The sequence below is a fragment of the Clytia hemisphaerica genome, unplaced genomic scaffold (genome assembly GCF_902728285.1).
Source record: "Clytia hemisphaerica strain Z4C2 unplaced genomic scaffold, Clytia hemisphaerica genome assembly, whole genome shotgun sequence".
Taxonomy (NCBI): domain Eukaryota; kingdom Metazoa; phylum Cnidaria; class Hydrozoa; order Leptothecata; family Clytiidae; genus Clytia; species Clytia hemisphaerica.
The window spans coordinates 773,311-788,087 of NW_027103648.1; the positions used below are offsets into that span (position 1 = coordinate 773,311).

Consider the following 14,777-nt stretch of genomic DNA (forward strand, 5'->3'; position numbering starts at 1 on the left):
TTCTAGCTTAGTTTCAATATTCATGATATTCATAACGTAATGTTTTCTACGGAAACACTCCGGTTTTTTTCCAGTAGTTTAAATTCAAGCTGAAAAAATGTTTTAAATTTGCCACTACTGGCATATACCGGGGTGTTTCCATAGAAAACGTTGCATAATGAATATCATGAATAAAACAAACATGCAACAATCGTCGTATCAAGGCACGTTTGATTTTATTGGCTTGTTTCTTCTTTTTGATTTGATGAGAACCTATAAAATGTAATTAGCTTTATATTGGCATTTTGTTACCATTGAGATTACTAAATAATTGGTGGCTTGTCATTATATGCTGATTACTTGACAATTAAAAGCGTTACTCATAAAATAGGGAGCGATATCCTTACTAATTACTGTTAACGGTTATGTTGTGAAAGTTTTCTTGAGAAGGGCTAAAAGATTTTCTTTTCTCCCTTTTTTCCGTCACTTAGGTTATATACCTCAGTGGTGAATTTGTTAAGCGGGAATCTCTTCCTTGATTGTTTTTAAGTTTTTGTGAACAGGATCTTCTAAATAATCGCTACATTATACTAGTAATCAGAATTAGAGGCTATCAATCTGGTTGGTATTATACAAAGTACTTGAATAAGGGTAAGAGCAAAATTATGATTTTTTATAACTTCCTAACCTCTCAAATTATGTTTAACTGATTTACCAGGGGCAAAAAACATTTTTTGGTCTTTTTAAAACCATAAAAAGTCAAAAACTTACCCCCTAAGGTTAGGAAATTTATCGAAAATTATCTCTCTAAGGGTGAGTATTTTGCTAAGATTTTGTCCCTCTTATGTCTAACTAAGGGTCGGTTTTCAGAGGTCCGGTCCGCATATGTACGACATACTCCAACCTTGATTTACCTAGGGTGTTACCCCCGTCATTTGTTGATTTCGAGTGTTTTGTTATTGTTTTTTAAAAAACGTTCGAATCATCTTTTTTCGAATGTTTTGATGCGAAGGAAAAAACGTGGGTGGAAAGTTTTGAAACAAGTGCTTGTAGGGAAAGCAAGCTGAGAAAAAGCACAACGAACCACATAGTTATTCTAAAACGACAAAATCTGGTTTTACATCCATGCATCTGCAATTGTGCCTGGTATCCAAGAAGTGGTTTTGCGTTGTAAGGCTTATAACTTCCATTATTTTTGATTATATCTTCCAGGGTTCAGGCTTGGTCTAGGGGGGGGGGGCATTTTAGGCAAAACATGTGACAACCCAGTACCCTCGGGGCCTAGTCAGGCTTTTAATCGTAGTTGGTCTAATGTCAACATCCCTCTTCTTATTCTGACACCCTACTTTAGAGATTGGAATAATAAGACAGTCGGAATACCTGATGGCAACTATTATATTTCTTTGCTTTGCGATCCGAGTGGAAAAAATCTTGTCTATCAGTGATTCCAACCTTCCTATTATCTCTAAAGAGGGTGTCGGAATTAGAAGAAGGACATTAGACCAACTTACGGTACTTTGGGTAGAAAGGAATTTGCTAGAGTTAGTTGATGATCGATCGATTGATTTTTATCGATCAATTGATTGAACGATTGATTCAAATTGATTGATTGATTGATTGATTGATTGATTGATTGATTGATTGATTGATTGATTGATTGATTGATTGATTGATTGATTGATTGATTGATTGATTGATATTAATCGATTGATATTAATCGATTGATTTATTGATATTAATCGATTGATTGATATAGAATTGAGGACACCATCTTTCTTTTCTATATTAGATTGACATCACTTGAGTATCATTTGGGGTCCAATTAGGAATGTTCCGGCGGGTGATAGGAGGCATTGATTAGAGAGGTTTATCTGATCAGGTGATGATGTCACCTGTGTTTCACTAATTAAATTCTCCATTCTTCACTCTATCAGATTTTGATGATGTGGATCATTATATTTGAGTTTGACGGGAATCATTTAAGGTATCTCATCTCCTTTCATTTGCTCAGACAGCATCTTTAAAAAGTAAAATTTCTCTCCCTCCGAATTTTGGGAAGTAAATTTTTTTAATTTTTCTTTGTCAGCAAAATACATTGAAAGGCCGACGCAAATGAATCCAACATTCAATCCAACATTTCCAATTCATTGTTGGACAAAATGCTGGACGAAAAGTCACGTGGAAAAATTCAAAAAGTTGCATGAAAAGTCATTTGCGCAAAAACGTCAAACCATTTTCATCCAACATGATTACGCAAATGCATCCAACATTGAACCAACGTCAATCTCATAAAAGATGTTGGATGAAAAGTTTGACGGCGATCAAACTTCATCCAACATGATTTCCAACAATTTTCTTAAAAAGTTGCAATTTTATGACTTGCGCAAACGAACCCAACATTTGATCCAACAATAATGTTGGATCGAATGTTGGATTCATTTGCGCCGGCCTTTTAAATGGCGTCAAATGCTAATTGCATGCTGGATAGATTACTGTCATCTGTTGACCATGAATGAAAACCCCTTTGTAGCGCATTCATTGTGTTTAAAGATTAGCTGGAACTGGAAACAGGCATTTGAACAATTTTATATTAATGTTTTTATTAGAATATAAACAAAATAAGAATGTAGGCAATCAAATTATCGATCGAAATTTAGGAAAATAATTTTTGAAAGGGGAGTAGGATTTCAGACTATTTACTTTTTTCACTCACAAGAATAACCTCCCTATTTTTTACGTGTCCTTAATTTTCTCCTTTTGTTTTACAGTAATTATCTTGGTCATTTAATTGTGGGTTGACTTTCACCTTAGAATAATTAAAGGAACGTCAAAAAAGACAAAGAAAAAGAGGGAACCCTGATTATGTAATTTGAAATACAACAGAAAATCATAACAAAAAGATAACAATACAAATTGCCAAGGAAATGACCAAAATCGACAAAAAAGATTTTTTTTTCTCAAGGGGCAAAACCAGCTGTTAATTAGATACCAAGTTAATGACTTAAATTTCTTTTTTGATTATAATCCCCTACCGATTTCTGGTTTAATTACTACATAAAAACAACAATAATTTGACTTTCATTTTTTTCTTTTCCACCGTCCCGGCTTTTTCACCATCTTTGAAAAGGGTTTAAAAAAGTGTTTCCCTTTTTTTCGTTTGAAAATCTTGCGAGCTGTCAATCAAAAATGATTTTGAAACTTCTTTTTGTTTTTATTCATTATAATTTAGTTCAAGTAAAGGTACAGTACTAACAATAGGTTCTCAAACATGAACATAGGAAAGTATGTCCCCAATTATTTTTTGTTGACTAAATAGATCATGATCTTTTATAATTTCGCACCCAAATATTTTTAAAACAAAATTTCATACAAATCTCCCCCTTTTTGCCTTTTATCACTCTTTCACGAACAACCCTGTTTTGGCACCAGAAACGTGATTACTGTTTCGACCTTGTTATCTAATTTCATGGTCCTGAAATTTTGTTCGGCATGATTATTCATTGTTATCTTTGTTTTAAGGGTAAACCATCCCCTTTTTCTTTAGACAAAAAAAAGTAAATTTGATTTTAAGCTGAAGATGAGTAAAGAAACCCAAAAAACGATTTTTTGAGCATATTGTTTACTATAAACAGATTCAAACCTTAATTTTCTATGATTCCCCAAATGAGAATTTAGTGTGTGAAAATATTTTCTTTTACGGTACGGTCAAATAATTTTTGAGGGTATAGGGTGATTTACGAGTATCCCCCCTTCACTACGTTATGCACGCGGAAGCAACGAGCGGCTAAATGTATTTCAAAAAAGAAGTATTTAACTTGTAATTAAAATTTACATTAAAATAAGGAAAAAAGGCATTACGGTATTACGAACCTTCAAGAAATGACGAATTCCTTTATCTACTCATAATGCCAAATCTTTTGTCATCTTTTAATGAAAAAAAGGGGAACGGGGGCTTTTTTCAACAAAGGAATTTTTAACCAACGTAGTTCTCAGTTGAATGCTATGCTTGAATAAAGTGGTACGCAGTCACCCTTTTAGGAAAATCAGTTAAGTGACTGACCTTCTTTAAATATTTTCTCAAAACATTAAAATAAAACGACCCTTTGGTACCGTTTTGTCTTTTTACAAAACCTTGTGTCAGTTGGGTACTTAGTCAACTCTAAGGGCCTTATTGTATTTTATCAAACATATATATACAAAAGCTTATGATGAACCCCTTATTTTCTTTCTCCTCACTTGGTTGCATAGAAAAAAAGTTAATTTATTATTTTTTGGGGGGGTCGAAACAGCATCTTAGACTCGACAGGGAATTATAATGTGGGCTAAAAGAGATTTATCTGTCCTTTTTTATTGTATGACTAAATCATATAATATGATAAGTATAAAGAAAGTTAACCCCTAGATCTATAATCTTACATCACCTTTGTGTTTAGGAAAGAGAAGGGGAGTTTGGGTAAAAAAAATCCTTGCGGGAACAATATATAAGCTTCATATGATTTATAAGTAGGTTTTTTTGCTTAATCAGTTTAGACAATTTTGACAGTACTTGAAAATTGTCTTTTCACTTTGAAAAAAATGCATCTCACGTTATAGTATTACCCCATGACCGACCCTAACTTTCTATATGAACAACAATGGTCTCACAACTTCCCCATTTTTGTATCTCATATGCTAAAAACCTCTTTAGAATATCTTTTTGAAGGACTTTGACTATAAATGCCAAACACTCCCTTTTTTTATTTGTGGCTTATTAAGATCTCGTCAAATCCGGGGTCCCCCTTCCCAATTGTTTTTGTGATGTTTTTTCGTTATCAACTTTTGTGACTAACGCGTTTATGCAATTAACGTAATATCGTTGAAATGGAATCAAAATCGACCCAAAATAAAATATAGACCCCGTTTTTTTTTGAGTTTCCTCCTCTCTATTTAAACTGTTTTTACTTGGTTTAGTGTCAATAGTAAAAGCTTAGAAACCACTTTATAAGCATCTTTTCTATGACAGAAATTTCTCCCGTTTCTTCTTCAATTATTGTGTCACAAATTCGATGCATCCAAATCCATTTGACCAAAAAAATGCTTAAAATTGGCAACAGTCTTCAAAGTGAGACAATAAGCAACGGGGTTTATATCCTATAAGGGTAGTTTAGCATTTAAGGTTTTCTACGTACGTAAATTTAATTCATAAAACGACACCTGATTCTTGGCATGTGTCGAGATTCAGCAGCCAGTTTGGCATTCAAATTGAAATTATGTCACATTTTGTATAATTAAAAATGGAGACGATCAATTAAACTCTTGGGGGAGTAAAGACGAAAAGTTCAGCTGTCCTTTTTTTTTCAACTCACTTGACACGCTTGATTGAAATCAATAATCACCTACGTTTCTTATCAAAGTCATATGTCATGCATAAATAAGGATAGATCTATTAAAAAAGGGCAAAAAGTTTCGATTAAAAAGATACGTAACAAAAAAAATCTAGATGACTCAATGACTCAACAACAATAGAAAAAAAAAACAGTATCATTATTAAGAAAATTATTCCCCCAAATAACAAGCCCTATTTTGTCGTTATAATTCAAGTAAAAAAAATTTTTTGACAGTTTCTTATAAATAACCGGTAAACGATATACGTAATAGGCGCGTGTTGAATAGATCAATTATATGAGAACAATAGTATCATTTCATCTCGTTGCCGGCAATTTGAATTGTATTGTTTTTGCTCACTCGGAAAGTTTGTGGCAACGCAGTTTATAGAAAGTTTTGATACAGACGGATGAATGTTATTATAGCGAAACGGGCAAGAATAAGGCCGTAAAGAAAAAAAAGTATTTTTGGGTTTTTGTCTGTTGTTGTTTCAAAGTGCTGTAGTCAAAACTTGAACAAAGTTTTTTATGAGTGTTATATACATAAAAAACTGACGAAAATGGTTGAATCAGATTTTACCGTAAGTTCATTTAAATTATGATTATATTTTTATTCTGATCTTCTGAAGGTTGTGAGCGAGCCCTTTTTGACCTTATTTGTAATTTTTTTCACAAAAAAATGAACAGTCGATATAAGAAACGTGTTTTAACATACAAGGAAGTATATACTATATCAAACATTTCTCTAATGTTTACATTTCGATTTATGATATTTTTTCTGTTTGTATTAAGATATATATGTTAACAATGTATTTTGACGGATTGATGGATGCCTTTGGAAAGTGTCACTTTTCTTAAGATGACTTTTTTTTGCTACATTTCTGGGAGGAGAGCTTTGAGTTTCAAATGGGCAAATCTATCCTGTTATAACTCTTAAAAGTTTTATTGACTTTTTCTAGGAACCCCATTTTTGCTTTTCTGCACTTTTTTATTTGGAAACCCCAAATCCTGATCTTGAAGTTTATTTTTGCATCAGCCCATTTTGTACCTGCTGAAGGCTTTTAAATGAAAAGGTTGGGGATCCCACTGGGATTTTTTTCACTGATGTTTTCAAAACTGTAGGAAGGACTGTAGGGAAATAAATACAAAACTTTGTTCGAAGGGGTCGAAGTATAAAGTTTTTCCAAGGGAAGTATAAAAACAAAACAATTCAAACATTATTGTTTTTGGTTTCATCACCAAATGATTGTTCAAATATTTTTATTTTCATGCCAAGGAACTTACGTATAATAACTGTTTCAGGAGTTTTTTTAGGAGTTGTCCCCTTAAAACCTTCTTTTTTTAAAGAATAAGAAAATTTTCCTTATTCTGTAAGGATTGATGGTTCTGAATTGTGGTGGTCAAATTTTTTCTGGAGTAAGGTTGAATTAAAACACAAACTTAATCTTGTCTGCTCTGAGAAAAAAAAACCCAAAGATTTAATTCACCCAAGACCCTTTTTTTTATTTTGATCTCTTTTTTCTTTGTAATTCAAACCAATTGAAAACAGACGAACGTACCAGGAGATTCTGTTAAAAAAAGGGGTGGATTTCACCTTAGATACTTAATTCCAATACATAGAGCTATTTAAAAATAGGGGTGTTGAAAAAGTAAGTACTGAACACTTTATTTCTTTGGGGAAAAAAAGAATCTAGGTTATTTTCAAGCTAAAACAACACTAATTACTCTCTCATAATTTGACTTATTAGGCAATTTTCAAAACAATATGATGCTATTAAGTAAATCTCTAAGGATTTTTTTATTCCCTTCTTTTTAATTTACTGTAATATTATAAGCATTAGTCGTTATATGATGATGGGAAAGGGGTCTTTTATTTTCCTACATGATTATTTTAAACCCTTGAGTATTTTGGTTGCAACTAGCTGTGCTGTTTATTTTTCGATGTTAGTTCAGCAGTACCATGAGCTTTGCATTCCTTTGTATTTATTTTACAGACCTTTTTTAGTGTTCTTTTTATTTGCTCGTTTCGCCAAGAGTGATGTGCTGAATCTTGTGTGTTGTCTTCTTTCGATAAATAAATTTCTTTTTTTTTTTGTGAAGGCGTGCATTTTTATTTTTTCAACCTTTCAGTAAAGGTAGTCAGGGCAAGAGATTGAAAAGGAAGAAAAAAGATTTTTAACAACGGTTGACTTTGATTGCCATTTTTTTGATAATAATTCATAAAGTTAATTGCGCTTTCTGTAAAAGGTAATAACAGTTTTATAATGATGAGCTATTAGGCAAATTTTTCTTTTCTCTTTTTCTTTTCCTGATTTGATTGACGTTTTGACTGTCAGCACTTTAGGGAGTTAGGAATTGAAAAGTCACTGCTGGATCTTTTAAAGTCTTTGTATTTATGGCCTTTTATATATCGATTTCTTCTTTAAACATATGTTTCTTTTACATAATATTCTTCTTTTTTCTTTAATTATAATAGATGGTTGGAGCGTCTAGACGAAAAACAAGACTTCCCCGCAAGATTTTGCGAGTGAAACAAGACGATGGACATGTTAAACTCGAGCCTCAAGAAAATTGCTATAAATCAGGTATATAATAAGAGTTATTAAACTTTCCCTATTTAAAATATTGGATAACTTCCCTCTAAATTTTATTAATTTTGTTTAGGGTTTCCCTTTTTAACTTCCTTTACTTTTCATATGATTCTTCAAACGAACTTCCTTGTTTAACTTTTCCTCTACCTAATTGCATTCAAAGAAAAAGGCGTTTTTTAAGTCCCTGTCGGTATTAAAAGACTTAAAGATCTTTTAATGAAATTCTATATTTTTACCCCTTTTTTGTATCTGCCTGTAAAATCTTTGAAAAGGTGTGAAAAAATACTATTATTATTAATAGTTTAGTGGTAATAAAGAAACTCTTTGACTTTTTATCCCCCTTTTTTAATGTGTGCTTGAAGACTTTATTTATAGTACTAATTAGGGACTTCTAAAAGGGGCCTCAAATCTTTTTTTGCTAGGATATCTTGCGAATTTTTCTTCCTTGATCTTATAAATTATGAATTCCATATTAAAACATCGTTTTATGAAGGATCTGTTAAAGAATCAAATCATCTTTATATTCACAGTTGCTTCTGAGACTCTTTTCCTTGTTCCTTCTTCCCCTAAATTGTAAAACAGGAAAAATTACCCCTTAAAAAAGAACAGGGAAAAAATAGCCCCTTTCTTATTCTTCATTTATTTACTCCCAATTTTTTTCCTGCTTCTTCTAGATGACCAAATGATGGAATCTGATGATATCCCGTCTCCTTCTTCTTCTCCTCAATCAAATGACCAATACAATGATAGTTTTTACGACAAATATGATACAAATCGTTACAACACTGCCTATGTTGGTGGTGAGTACCTGAAAGAAGCCACAAAGCTTTTCCTTAAATCTCAAACCACTTCAGATTACATTGTTGTACAGCCATCCTATGATGATCAACCTCCAGTCATCTCGTCAGAACCTGATGTCAAAATCTCGTCACCACCAAGAGATGATCATGATGTCAGAGATACTAGAGAACATGGAGATCGAATCAAAACATACAATCCTGTCAAGAAACAATATTACCAGAAACATCATATACCAAACTTAACCAAGAAGCATCATCACCCTGAACCAACACCAGATAATCCTTACCAATGTGAAACTTGTGATATGCTTTTCAAGAATCTAGAGCTTCTGTCTGACCATCAAAAGACAGTTCATGATAACAACAGGCAATTTGCTTGCAGATACTGTGGCAAACGCTTCAATGATAAATATAATATGCGGAAGCATGTTTTGATTCATGTTGGTGAAAAGCGTCACAAGTGTCAATTCTGTGAAAAAGCATTTTTAAGAAAAGATCACTTGAGGAGTCACTTGCAGACCCATTACAACAGAAAATATGGCTGCAAGCTCTGTGGCAAGAGCTTCAAAACAATTGAGCTTTACCACAGGCACGTCAAAACACATAAAGAATTAGACCACCTGTCTGAAATTAACAATTTAGAAAATCTCCTGCCAGAATTGGAGAGATATGATAGCCCAAAACTTGACAGATACAGTCCTAAACTTGACCGATACGACAGCCCTAAACTTGATCGATATGACAGCCCAATTCCAAGCAGTAGACCAACTCACCATCACTATACACCTGCACCAGAAATCACAAGGGAACTTATTGCACCACCTGTTGTCAAGCATGAACGCATGAATGAAAGGCTGGATGATTCAAGAGGGGAGGACTCACCATGGAACCGTAGTGGTAGCCCAACCTACTCAGATATCAGTGGTAGCTCATTTTCACAATCAAGTCCTAGAGGGATGGACTATGGAAGCGCAAACGAAAATACAGATGTACTGAAGAGAGTATTGTGTAAGTAGTGGTTCTTCTTCTAGACTATGTTTTCAATCATGAGAAAAAGGGGAAATATCTTTCAACATTGATGTGGACTAATTTAGGCATCTGAGGGTTTCTGTCCTTTTTCCGATGAAGAGAGTCTCATATGCAGATGTTTTTATAAAGGTTTTATGGTCAAAACACACAGAAATAACTGTATCTCTTTCAATTTTGTTCTTTATTTTTATCTTAATTTATCCTTGAAAAAATAAGGCTTTTCCCCTTATTTTTTCCAAGGAAATTTTGGTTTTTGTTCTAGTTTATTGAAAGTTGAGATTAAGAAAAGCAGAGAAAGAAGTACTTTACAATTGAAAAAATATCCTTATTATTGTTTGGACTTATTTTTAATTTTTTGTCAATTTCTTTCATTTTTAGCATACAGATGTGGATTTTGCAATGCTACTTTTGAAGACAAAGAATCTGTGACAATACATGAAAGAAAATGTCGAGCTGAGACCCAAAAATGGCAATGTGTCAAATGCAACATTGTTTTTGATGAACCTGGTACGTTGAAACAACATTATGAGAAAGTCCATTCCACTGAAAAACCTGTTCAAAGTCCATCCAGGTGGCGTTGTAAAACCTGTGACATCAACTACCCCAATTCAAAAGAGCTCAGCCGCCATTATGCAAGTGCCCATAAGGATGCACAAATCTTCCCATGTTCTGAATGCCCGAAAACCTTTACTGTATGGCATAACCTGAAGAAACATATGCTCATCCATTTGGGAGACAAGAAACATAAGTGCACAGTTTGTGACAAAGGATTTGTCCGCAAAGATCATTTGAATAGTCATATGAAGGTACATTTGGGTGATGGCTCAAAATACACATGCCCAATCTGTATGAAAGTCTTCCGTTTGAAACAAATGTATATTAAACACATGAATCTACATGGGCTTGAACAGGCTCAACAACCTGTATGACACGCATTTACTTTTATTTAAATTTGTCATCAATTTTTTTTGTTTTCATTTTTTGAAAGGGATTTTTTTTTGAACATAGCATTTATTTATTATAATATTTTATCAAAGTCCTAATTATTATTAATATTACCTTTATTTGTTATTTCAAATAATATTTTGATATTATACTCGTTTATTATTATATTATAATATTTTGATATAGATAGTTTGTCATCTTTCTAATAGTATACTTAGTGCGCAATTTCATGTAGTTTATCTTTATCGTAATAACTATTTTTTTGTGAATATTATTTTGTTGTTATTAGTAGTAGTATTGTAATGAAAAAAAAACAGAATTTACCATAATTTTAATCGTATTTTTTAAACCAAAAGTAACATCGTGCAGAGTAGAGGCTCGATTTATAACACGCTAATGTATAATGTTTTTTTTTCTTCAAAAAATTAATTTATCAGAGAGAAAGTTATCTTGATATACTTACTAGTCGGTATTATAGAATAGGAATAATTTTAATAGATTGCCATTCGTTGTTTTTTTGTTTCCATTTTTTTAGTATACAATAATAAGTCATTGCCCTGCTGTAAAGTAGGGTTTAAGGACGGATTATAAAATGATTAGGTATAATCTCTCTCCCACTGTATCTCTTTTTCTTTGTTATTCTGTTACCTTTGTTATGTCACAACAGTGACTTCATACCAAAAGTCCTTATTCTAATTTATGAACTTTTTTTCTAATGATTACAAGGAAACCTGAAAGTTCAAGAATTATAAATAAAATATAGGGATGTTGTGTCACTTTAGTCACTTTCTGTCTCTTGGGGGAAGTGATGTGTGAACAGTTGGCAGTATTTGAAGCTAAATGCTTATTAAGACTCTTGATTAATTTTATAAGAACATTTTAAGACTTTTTACAGAACAAAAGATTCATTGTATAGAACAAAAGGACTATCCCTAGATTAATTTTCACTAGTTCTTATCATACAAAAAAGAGGTCGATTGCGTAAAAGATTGAGAGAGTATATCTTGACTCTTGACATCGTCGTCATCTGGGCAGGATCAATTCTCTTAATAAAAAAAGTTTGAAAGATGAGGGCCCATTTTTTTCTCATTGACATAATAATAAAAATTACTCATTGTTTTAGTTATGTGGAAAAAATTTGGTCAACTGTGAGAATTTATGAAATGCTATAAAATACAATTTTGATAAGGGAGGATTTGTAGAACTTTGTTATTTATCCAGCTTCTCAGTACAAGAGGGATTTTTTCTGATTTCTTTAACAGTCCAAGTACTATTCGTTTTGAAAAATATTTTACAAAAATTTTCCATAATATTTACCAAGTAGTTGTACTTAAAGAACAGAAAGGGTCAAACTCATAATATAACACAAAAAGAGACTAATAGTGTACGCCTTTTTCCTGTTAAATTATAAAAGTTTTTTTTAATATGTCAACGACCTTTCAAAACCGCAAATTGTGTCATATTTTTAAAAAAAGGGCAATTGTCAAGTGGAAAACTTTTTGTTTCCCTGTTTTTACGATGGTGATGATGACTTCCATTTTGCCTACTATGAACTTACTATCAACGATTTATTTACTAACTAGCTTTATTTTAATGAACAAAATAGTTTATTATATTTTTTGTGTGTGTTATTTTTATTTATTATTGATCATTTTACATGATTATATTTTGAACGTTATAAAATTTGGGTATCACCTCCAATGATGAAAGTGTCTTGTGCTCTTAATATTGAGTTTATTATCTTATCATTGGGCCATCAGGCATTTTTAGATTATCCAAATTACATATAATTCTTGGAGAGGGAACCTAAGGGATTTTAGAACGAAAAATCTTTGCCTCAAGTAGATTGCTCCGTTTCGTGTGAATGAATTTTGATAGCATAAGTTTTCAACATGATATTTTGCTGAAGAAATATTTTTTATAGAATATGAAAGAGATAATCATGAAAGATTTTTGAGTTTTTTTTTTTTTGTAGTTTCTTTTTCATCTTTATTACCTTTATTTTTAAACCAAAAGGATAATTATTTTGTCCTCTTGTAAAATTTAATTTGTCAATGATTCGTGATAGATTTCCTGACGTGAATTTTTATTTGGCTTCGATTTTTTTCTTTTCCAAACTGGTAACATCTATTATAAAGTTCTTAATTCGCCTCCAAAGGGGTCAAATACGTCAATTTAAGTGTCGCATGTTTATGAATCAATCACAAAAAGAAATTTAATTGTTGCCCTTTTACCTTAATCTTTTGAAATTTTTTATTGTCCTTGTAAAAAAAGTATTAAGAGGTTAATTGATGTTTTGGTAATGTTGTCAAAGTCTTTTAGCCCTATGGTGTTTTTGAATTACAATAAAAAAGTAATTACAAATCCTGTTATCCCTCTTTCATTTCAATTAAGCAAAAGGACCCTTCAAGGAGGGATCCATCAAAGTATTTCCTTTACTCTAAGCAGGAGACAATAGAATCTTAATTACTAAAGATTTTCGCTTTTCTTTTGATTTTCTTTTAATGGGTATGTGACTTCAATCGTAATTTTCCTGCTTTTTAGTCAAAAACAGGAGTTTAGTCAGACCTCAAGTTGCCATCCTATCACTAATTAGTGCTTTCCTAAAGGAATTTATTTGCCTACTTTTTTATATAAGAACTAAAACTATTGTAAAGATTTAGACAAGGCTTTTATTGAGTTATAAGCCTGTTGTTACCTGTAGACCTAATTTTAGTACAAGGCTTTTTATCTGTTGAAACGTGAAGGGGTTAAGCTTTTTCTTTGTGATTTTTAAAGTACAATACGTAGTGCTATGAACTTAGAAGCTTCGAATCTAGAACACGTGTAGAAGAAAAATTAGGGCCAAATGAAAATAATAATTCATCACTAATTATGCATTATCCCAATAGAGACCAATAATTATCTTATGCAAATACTTTTTTATTCACTATTTTTTGTTTCTCTCCTTTTTTATTTTAATTGACATTCCTTGAGTACCTTCTTCAATAATCACCTTAGAAACATTCAATTCATGTTTCACAGGGAGGTTAATATCTTTCAAGGTGAAAAAAGTCACAACTTGATTTCTCTACACAATAATAATAAAAAAAGAAGGCCAAGCTTCAAATTCTTTACCTTATTTTTTACCTAAATACAACTAAATGTTTTTGGGTCTTATTTTTCCATACTTGAGAAAATTTGAGCAATTGAAATTGATGTTAAATTTTTTTTCAAAGAAAATTGTCTTAGAAACTTCACTCTATAGCAACAAACATGCATTGGTCTAGTTTTAGTCCTAGGAAATATTCTTTGTATAGCAAATTTGATTTTTAATATTGTCTCTTTTTTCAAGTATTTCCGATGCCTGACAAGACTGCCTAGTCAAAATCTTTTATTATTCATCGTATTAAAATATTAAGAAGGGTACTTTCCAACAAAATTCAAATTTTGATATAGGGTAGGGTCGGTAAGATCTGACAAATTTTGGATTGTAAATAGAATTTCTCGGTGTTTTGATAAAATTTGAACTATTTAGACTTAACAATTTTCAAGAAATTAGGAAATCCTAAGGTCACAAACAAACATAAAGTAAACAAATAGATTATGTAATTTTGACTGTTGAAAAAAAGATGCTTATAATTCACAGGGAAGTACCTTTAATCAAAGGCTTTTTAAGGAAATCCCTTGGGACTTCTCCTTCAAGTCAATTATAGCATCAAAAAAGTCATACTTTATCAAAGAAGGATAAAAAAACAAGCTCGTCAAAAATCTATCCTATTCCTGAATATATGTGGGTGGACAAGCGCATGATATTGCTCCTTTTATTGACTAATTAAGGCACTATTTTTCTTCAACATGTCAGCCTCATATTGCAAAATTTTCTTTCTTAATATCTATTTGTATTTGATATTAATACCTTATTAAATAGTCCCTATTTTTCTTTACATGCCCAGGCGTACTTTAAACTATTTTTATTGACCTTGGATTGAATCATATGAGGAATGATTCATTTTAATCCGTTTTAGGACCTTTTAGATGAAACCTGTATGAATCTTGTCAAAACAAGAACAGGACTACTATTTGCTCAA

The 14,777-nt window shown here is 31.8% G+C and overlaps 1 protein-coding gene across 2 annotated transcripts; it reads left to right on the top strand.

Annotated features, from left to right (window-relative positions):
• The first annotated feature begins 436 nt into the window (after positions 1-436).
• On the top strand, positions 437-12,790 carry LOC136803018 (zinc finger protein 184-like). Of its 2 annotated transcripts, none has more exons than XM_067059766.1 (4): positions 437-630; positions 7,819-7,927; positions 8,608-9,741; positions 10,141-12,790. In XM_067059766.1, the coding sequence occupies exons 2-4, from the start codon at positions 7,819-7,821 to the stop codon at positions 10,689-10,691; spliced, it is 1,794 nt and encodes a 597-aa protein (XP_066915867.1). In that variant the 5' UTR covers positions 437-630; the 3' UTR covers positions 10,692-12,790. The 2 variants fall into 2 exon arrangements, with proteins under 2 accessions (XP_066915867.1, XP_066915866.1); XM_067059765.1 differs by lacking the exon at positions 437-630 and adding an exon at positions 5,626-5,923.
• The last annotated feature ends 1,987 nt before the right edge of the window (positions 12,791-14,777 follow it).